The 9059-nt window shown below is 56.5% G+C and overlaps 1 protein-coding gene across 1 annotated transcript; it reads right to left on the reverse strand.

The window, feature by feature from the left end:
• Positions 1–1229: 1229 nt before the first annotated feature.
• LOC144730952 (vacuolar protein sorting-associated protein 37B-like) lies at positions 1230–8532 on the reverse strand. The gene is made up of 2 exons (XM_078611831.1): positions 8171–8532; positions 1230–4784 (listed from the first exon to the last, which is right to left on the reverse strand). Exons 1-2 carry the CDS (start codon positions 8345–8347, stop codon positions 4578–4580), a joined length of 384 nt encoding a protein of 127 aa, XP_078467957.1. The 5' UTR covers positions 8348–8532; the 3' UTR covers positions 1230–4577.
• Positions 8533–9059: the final 527 nt, after the last annotated feature.

Consider the following 9059-nt stretch of genomic DNA (forward strand, 5'->3'; position numbering starts at 1 on the left):
GGTGATTATGCAGCAGTCACTCTTCTTGGCCTCCACTCAACCACCCAGGCTGAACAATGACAGATAACTCCCTCTTAGGTTATTTCGGAAAAGTCACGTAGGCAAAACAATTTATAATAAAAACAAAATTTGAAAAAATAATAGAAATAAAATAATAAATCACGACGTTTCGGAGGTAACACCAGCTTCCGTCTTCAGGTGGAATGGTCACAGCACAATTGCTGTATCAAGTAAAGCGAAATCCCAAGAGACCCGTGATTTATTATTTTATTTCTATTATGTTGTATGCGAGGATGGATTAAGGCCAGCACAGCACACGAGCAGTTCGGTGTGGCTAACACCACGCCTGGTCGCATTTGTCTCCCCAGCGCTGATGCTTACACACCGAGTTCCCTTAGGAGAGGCACAACACCGGTTCAGATGATATTCGCCACCGATATTGGCCACGAGAGGGAATCGAATTCGGGTAGTTGGGTTCGTAGCGTAGCGCGCTAACCACTGCACCGCCGCTCCCCCTAATGACACAAAGACCCTCACGCTGACACACGGGCCCAGTTGCGTAACCGCGGTTGACCCCAGGCGATGGGCGGTGGAAACGCGAGACTGGGGCACACGTGGCAAAACGTGCGAGTGTGGCGCGGGGAGGTGATGTTCGTACACAGCCCTCACGTGCCTCCACGTGGCTCCACTTACTCTCCCTGGGGCTCCACCCACTCGCCCCAGTAGCTCCACCCACGGTCCCTGTGGCTCCACCCACTCTCCACGTGGCTCCACCCACTCTCCCTGTAGCTCCACCCACTCTCCCTGTGGCATCCACCCACTCGCCCCAATAGCTCCACTCGCTTTTTCTTTGGGGCCCCAACCCACTCGCTCCAGTGGCTCCATCGACTTTCCCCAGGGGCGCCAATCCATGTTCCTATGGCTCCAATCATTCGTTGTAGCTCCACCCTGACCCCATGTGGCTCCTCCCACTCTTCAAATGGCTCCACCCATTCAATGTGGGTCCACCCCTTCTCCTTGTAGCTCCACCCTCTCCATCAGTGGTGCCACCCAATTAGGCTCCACCCCGACTCCCTGTAGCTCCACCCACTTTCCCCGTGGCCCCACCCATCCAATGTGACTCCACCACCTTCTATAGCTCCCCCCTCCCCCCCACACTTCAGCCAATGGGGCAGCGTCCGCTCGCTCACACCTCCCAGCCCCCCCCCACACAACAACCTCTGGCCACAACCCCCTCCCTAGCCAATCAGCGGCGGCCCGTGTGACACACCCACGGAACGGCAGCTGGCCACAGCATTGGCTCCCAGCCACGCGCGTGACTCACGCCACTGCGGTAGAGACAGAACACGTGGACAGGCGCGCACAAAGACAAAGGCCCCCCGTATAGCCTCGACAGACTCATGGGGCAAGTGCTGTTCGCGAGCACCTACGAAAGGCCGAAACGGCACAGCGGTGGGCGGGGTGGCCAGCAGCACACACCCGGCCGCCTTTGTTTCCCCAATGGCGATGTTTACACAACGCACCAGGTTACTCATTCGAGGCTGAGTCGACCTAGGGGGAGGCCCAGGCCTGGTTCAGATCATCGTCGCGGTGTTGGCCGTTAGGGGGAATCGACCTCAAGTCGCCGGGTTTGTAGCAAAGCGTCATGCGTGCACACGAAAATGTGAACATGAACACGAACATGTGAACATGCACACGAACATGTGAACATGCACACGAACATGCGAACATGCACACGAACATGCGAACATGCACACGAACATGCGAACATGCACACATGTATGTGCAGCCCCTTTTGTAAACCCCCTGATGCATGAGGGATGTCTGTGGAGTCGTGGGGAGCTATTTGAGCATACTTCACCACGCTGATGTAACAGCACCACAATCATAAACACCCTTACCACGATTATTATCAACACACCTCACCACGATGTTACCTTCACCATAATCAGCTCCACCCTCACCACAACCAGCACCAACACTTATCACCACCACGACCACTCTGACCCCATGGCAATGGGGCGTACTTTTGCCCCAACCTCTCTCTAAAAACAGTGACATAGATCAACCAAGAGCCAGGTCTCATTACCACTCCATACAGTGACTCCTCTACTTACGAACATTCGACTTACGAACTTTCAGAGATACGAATAAACCTGTCCGTATGTCCAGTTGCCTGTTCGGACCGAGAGTCGTAAGTTCAATCGCCGCGCAATATGTGGCGGTGGTGGCAACTACATCTGCAAAACGTGAAGAACCAGCGGAATCTACATCTGCAGGAGATTATACAACAATCCTCGTGTTTAGTGTGATTGCCGTACAACGTGTTTGGAATCGACAGGAGTAAAGTTGGACTTACGAACAAATCGACTTAGGAACAGACCTCTGCAATCCATAATAGAGGTTTGTGGGTGAGATCGCGTAAATATAAACGTGTCGTTAAACCCGCCGCAACCCGGCACAGCCAATTAGTAAGGTTTGTCACCTAAACCAAACATGCCAATTCGTTACTAGTTGAGTCCACCGATGTGTTGAATAGTAAAACCCACAACATTTACAATTCGAGTACTATGTTTTGCTACGAGTCTGTATATGCAAGTCTGTGGGTCTCTATGCGAGTCTGAGGGTTGCTATGCAAGTCTGTTGGTCTTGGCAGGTCTTCGGGTCTCTATGAAAGTCTGTTGGTGTCTATGCCATTCTGTGGGTCTCTGTGCTAGTCTGTGAGTCTCTGCGGGTCTATATGTAAGTGTAACGGTCTCAATGCGGGTCTGTGGGTCTCTGCGAGTCTGTTGGTCTCTTTGCGAGCTTGCGGTCATCGGGGCAGAGGCGATTGACTCGTGCCGCGTGAGAACCCGCTTTAACCACATCTGGGCGGCTGAAACCCAGAATGGAAGCCAGAATCTCTACGGTACCGGTTCAACGGCGTCTCTGATCTGAGGCCACCGCCTGGCCACCTCTGCTCTTGCTGGCGGCGGTGGTAGTGGTGGTGGTGGCTTTCACTGCTGTGTACAACAAGCGGGGTAATGTGGCTGTGGGGCGATGAGGGTTGGAACGAGGACAGACCCGGAGGGCACGGGAGGGGGTGGGGTGTAAGTGGACCAGGAGTGGGACGAGAGGCTACGCCGTCTCCTGATTGGTCGCCGCGACCACAACAACACTGGGACCGAGTGCGTTGATTCAGTGCCCTCTTCCCGGGATGAATCCGAGAGGAGGAAATTGCTGCAATTGTCACGATCCTGCCGAAGCAAATGCCTGTTATAATTAGCGGTATATCGTGTACAAAACAATATTGTCGATGCCCTTGTGCCCAGGACACGATCCAGTTTCATTGTTATGAACGACCAAGCAGAATTAATTTCCCCCCGTGACTTGCTGGCCGGTGACCTGCCAGCCGGCCCTCTGCATCTGTGCCCCACGTGGCCAGCAAGCCAGCACTGTGGGGGGCAGTGCGGGTTGGCGGATCACTCGCACTCGTGAAACTACCTTCTCCTTCCCGCCCCGTGAGCGTTGATGTCGCCACCCCCCTGACCGGCCAGGGTACGATGGCAGTACAGCAAGCGGGTTGATACCCTCGCGATTGAAGGGTTGCTCACCTTTATCGTCTCACTACTGTACACTCACTCGGCCAATCATTCACCTACTCACTCACCCACTCACCCTCCCGCTCACGAAACCACCAACTCACTCGACGGGGGGGGCGGGGGGGGAGAAGAGTCGTCCCCTCTCCTCGACAGAGACAGGCGATGACACTGTGCGGTGCTGGCAGCAGCATGGTGTTTGTTTCACAAAAGCCGACACGACCACAGCATTGTAACCCCACGCTAGGCGCGTGCTGCGTGTGACCCCAGCAGCAGTGCCAGGGTGGCTAGATGTTAACCACCTCGCCTGGTATACAGGAGGTCGTGTCTTGTTGTTTCTTTGGAGTTTGCATGCCTCTCTTGTCTCCCCGTGGTCGCGTGGATTTTCCCCCGGGTCCTCCGGTTTTTCCCTCCAAGGTTTAGGGTCAACGTCACGCGTTCGGGGTATTTGGCTGCTGCTATGAATGTCGACACGACAACAAGCCACTTCCGTTGACCTATCATTTGTGATCGCCAGGTCCGTGCTCGCCAAAAAAATGTGTTTATAGTGAGAAAGTCCATAATAGAGGTTTTTGGGTTAGATGGCGTAAATATATAAATGTGTCGTTAAAACCCGCCCACCCCTAACACAGCCAACTAGTAAGGGTTGTCACGTAAACAGAACGTGGCCAATTCGTCACTGGTACAGCACACCGCTGTGTTGGAGAGCCAAGCCACAACATTTACAATCTGAGTGCACGACGTTTCGCCAGTAATTACAACCAGCTTCATCAGGCGACAGCCAGATTTTGTGGAGAAGTCCACATGATGCATGCGCATTATGCGAACCCTTTCCTCTTGTCCTTCCTGTCCACGGCACGTTCTGTTTACGTGACAACCCTCACTAGTTGGCTGTGTCGCGTGTTGGCGCGGTTTTAACGACACATTCATATATTTACGCGATCTATAACCCCCCCCCAAAAAAACCCCTCTACTATGGATGACATTTGTCGCGAAATCCTACCGCGCGTTAGCACAGTTTGAGCACTTTGTACCGAGTTGGCGCTGCTTGTGCTGGTAGTCGCGCAGCAGCTCGTGCAGCTGCTGGTACTTGCTGCTCAGCACGGCCCTCGACAGCGCCAGCTGCGGCTCCAGGCCCACGTTGAGCTCCGCGAGGCTGCGCGTGCTCGCCACGGCCGTGCAGCGCTCCAGCTCCACGCACTGCACCTGCCCAGCACCGACACGGGCCTCCCCCCCCCGCAACAACAACGTGGGGGGGTGGGGTCAGGGGTGGGGTCAGGGTCGGGAGTGGGGTCAGGGGTGGGTCAGGGTCAGGGTCGGGGTCAGGGTCGGGGGTGGAGTCAGGGTCGGGGGTGGGGTCAGGGTCGGGGTTGGGGGTGGAGTCAGGGTCGGGGTCAGGGGTGGGGTCAGGGTCGGGGTCAGGGTCAGGGTCGGGGGTGGGGTTAGGGTCGGGGTCAGGGGTGTGGCGGGGGGGGGGATTTGGAGGGGGGGGAGAAAGGGTATAAAGGCACAGCCCTGCAAGTGCTTAACTCGAGTTGCTCATCCACCAGCGGGATTATCTCTCTGTTTACAAAGACCCCCTCCCCCCCCCCTATAGCCTTAACAGGCTTTTGGGTTTACAGCCTTTAAGTGCTGTTAGCGAGTAGCACCTATGAAGGCCGGCACGGCACGAGATAGGTGGTGTGGCTAGTACCACGCACGGCCGCCTTTGTCTCCCGAGTGGCAATGTTTGTACACTCAAACATCCACACACAAACCCGTACACACAAGACAAAGATCCCCTGCAGGGGCGGTTTCTTCATTAGGGCGATTGGGCGACGCACCACCAATGTCATTCAACCACAGAGTCACGCTAGCCGTCACTGTGCCTCTGGATATAGTCCAATCAGCGTCATGCTACGTTCTGTGGAGTACCGCCTCTTTTTGGGCGATTTCACTACGGCTGAGAATCGCCCCGAGTGGTCCCATAGACTTACATTCAAAGATGTTTTTTTTCGAACGGGGGCGCTGCAATGCATTCTCTATGGCTTCCGGGAGGGCTCGCCCTAACATGCTTACGTCATCATACGTGCTAACGTCATCATACGTAAGCACGTTTCATCCAACAATATAATTTATCGCCACCTAGTGGAATCTTTAATAAAAAAAACTTGAGTGGTTTGTTTTAATAGTGAGTATATAAACAAACAAGATGTATTGTAAGAGTCACTTTATTTTTCATTAATATTAAAGAAGTGAAGTTGCCTTTACATGCTTAAGCTGTTAATTTATTCATTGCATGGGTGGACCTTATCCTTATCAATCATCCAGACATTTGCCCCCCCTGAGACATTTTGCAGGAGCCGCCACTGATCCCCTGTATAGCCTTAACAGACTGTTGGGGCAAGTGCTGTTAGTGAGCACCTATGAAGGCCGGCAGGGCACAACGAGGGGGTGGGTGGGCCAGCACCACGCCCGGCCGCCTTTGTCTCCCCAAGTGGCGATGTTGTCGACCTAGGGCTGAGTCGACCTAGGGGAGGCCCACGACCGGTTCAGGATAATCGCCACGGGCGTTGGCGGTGGCCGTGAGCGGGAATCGAACTCGGGAGTCGCCGGGTTTCGTAGCGCTAACCGCTGCACCACCGCTCCCCATGACCACCACACTTGCAATGCCTCTAGATGTAGTTTAGATGTTTGCAAAACGACACACGCGGCACGACGCGCAAGACACAAAAACACGAACATCGGTCAGCGAGAAGAGACATCGAATCGCCACACCTCGACTGTGTCGGGTGGTGGCGGGTTTGACGACACATTTATATATTTACACGATCTAACACCCTTCATTCCCCCCCCCCCCCCCCAAAAAAAAACTGTTTCATGGATGATTTTGACTTAAAACTTTCGTGATATTAGGAATTCATATTCTAACGGTTCTTTCGGTAAAGTCGCGTAGATAAAATAAAATTAGAATATTAAGGATGATATTGGTCGCGAAAATCTGCGAGATGTTCAACTGAATAAAGAGCATAATATAGGTTTTTGGGTCAGCTCGCGTTATTTATAAATGTGTCGTAACCCTCCACCACCCGACACGGCCAAACAGTAAAAAAACGTGTCACGTTTTTCAAAGGACAAAATCATTCACTTCATTAGCCCAAAAACCTATATTATGAATAATATTGGCCGCGAAAGCCTACGTGTTAAATTGAATAAAGAGCAACTTACATTCGGATTCCAGCAGCGCCCCCCATTCTATACCCCCCCTCATTGCCCCCCACACTAAATAGTAAATCCGAGCCAACTTCAGACTCCTGAGTTCAACCCCCGTGTGACTGTAAAACGCTGTTCCTAACTGTAGACGGTGGGCGGGAAATCCCTACACCCCGCACGCCGTGCCAGTCAATGGCAGCCGCCTACACGGAGAGTGTACGGACTTCTCGCCCACCTCCCCCCGTACAAACGCAGTCTCATAATAGCCCCCCTCCCCTCTCTCGTGACCCCACACTGCCCCCCCCCCCCGATCCCCCAATACCCCCCCCCCCCAGTCTACCTCACTTCCCCTATCCCAGGGGTCGGCAACCTACGGCTCCGGAGCCGCATGCGGCTCTTTACGGACTGCTTCTTGACGATATGTACGTATGTACAGTATGTGCATAGATGCATTGCGGCTCTTGAAATACTGAATTTTGTACCGAATTGGAAAGAAATGGCTCTTCTTGTTATTTTGGTTGCCGACCCCTGCCCGATCCCCTCTCAACCACTTCCCCTCCCCTCGAATCCCCTTCGTCCCCTCTCCCTCGTTACCCTTCCCCCCTTTACCCCCCCTCGCCGCTCCCTATCCCCTCTTCAGCCCCTCCCCCCGCGCCACCAGCCCCCCCCCCGCACCACCAGCCCCCCCCCCGCACCACCAGCCCCCCCCGCGCCACCAGCCCCCCCCCCGCACCACCAGCCCCCCCCCCGCACCACCAGCCCCCCCCCCGCACCACCAGCCCCCCCCGCGCCACCAGCCCTATCCCCCCCGCGAGCCCCCCCTGACCTCGTCTCGCTCCCCCGCCACCAGCCCCCCCCCCGCGCGACCAGCCCCCCCCCCCGCGCGACCAGCCCCCCCCCCCGCACTACCAGCCCCCCCCCCGCACTACCAGCCCCCCCCCCGCGCCACCAGCCTCCCCCGCGCCACCAGCCCCCCCGCGCCACCAGCCCTATCCCCCCCGCGAGCCCCCCCTGACCTCGTCTCGCTCCCCCGCCACCAGCCCCCCCCCCGCACTACCAGCCCCCCCCCGCACTACCAGCCCCCCCCCCCGCACTACCAGCCCCCCCCCCGCACTACCAGCCCCCCCCCCCACCAGCCCCCCCCCCCGCACCACCAGCCCCCCCCGCGCCACCAGCCCTATCCCCCCCGCGAGCCCCCCCTGACCTCGTCTCGCTCCCCCGCCACCAGCCCCCCCCCCGCACTACCAGCCCCCCCCCCGCACTACCAGCCCCCCCCCGCGCCACCAGCCTCCCCCCCCGCGCCACCAGCCCCCCCCGCACCACCAGCCCCCCCCCCCGCACTACCAGCACCCCCCCCCCGCACCACCAGCCCCCCCCACCCCTGACCCCTCCCCCCTGACCTCGTCTCGCTCCCGCGCCATCTCCGCGAGCTTCTCGTCGTTCTGCAGCAGCCCCCGCAGCTGCTGGAGGCTCAGGAAGCGGAGCTGCTCGAACGCCAACGCCGCCGCGGGGATCTGGGGGCTCTGGGGGCTCGTGGGGACCCCCGTGCCCTGCTGCGTGCCCCACTGCGCGTTCATCTTTCAGTCGAGGGGGTGTGGGGGGGGTTCCGGTCAATCCGCTTCGACGGAAAATCCGTTTCCGTCGCGCGCGTCGGCCGCTCGTGTCGTCGAGTAATTTAATAATTTAGTTTGTATTTTGTTTACTTTTCCGTAGGGTGGGGGGGTGTTTCATCCCCGTTGCGATGTTCGGTGTGGTAGTGCCCCCTAGTGGCTGTGAGAACGACGAGGTGGTGATGATGGTGGTGGTGATGATGGTGGTGATGATGATGATGGTGGTGATGATGATGATGGTGGTGGTGGTGATGATGGTGGTGGTGATGATGATGGTGGTGATGGTGATGATGATGGTGGTGGTGATGGTGATGATGGTGGTGATGATGATGGTGGTGATGATGATGGTGGTGGTGATGGTGATGATGATGGTGGTGGTGATGGTAATGATGATGGTGGTGGTGGTGGTGATGGTAGTGATGATGGTGGTGATGATGATGATGGTGGTGGTGATGGTGGTGATGATGATGATGGTGGTGGTGGTGATGGTGGTGGCCATGATGATGGTGATGGTGGTGATGGTGGTGGTCATGATGATGGTGATGGTGGTGATGATGGTGGTGATGGTGGTGGTGATTATGATGGTGGTGGTGATGATGATGGTGGTGATGATGGTGATGGTGGTGGTGATGGTGATGATGGTGGTGGTGGTGATGGTCATGACGATGGTGATGGTGGT

Source organism: Lampetra planeri, chromosome 37 (genome assembly GCF_965212315.1).
Source record: "Lampetra planeri chromosome 37, kcLamPlan1.2.h2, whole genome shotgun sequence".
In the NCBI taxonomy this organism is placed as follows: Eukaryota; Metazoa; Chordata; class Hyperoartia; order Petromyzontiformes; family Petromyzontidae; genus Lampetra; species Lampetra planeri.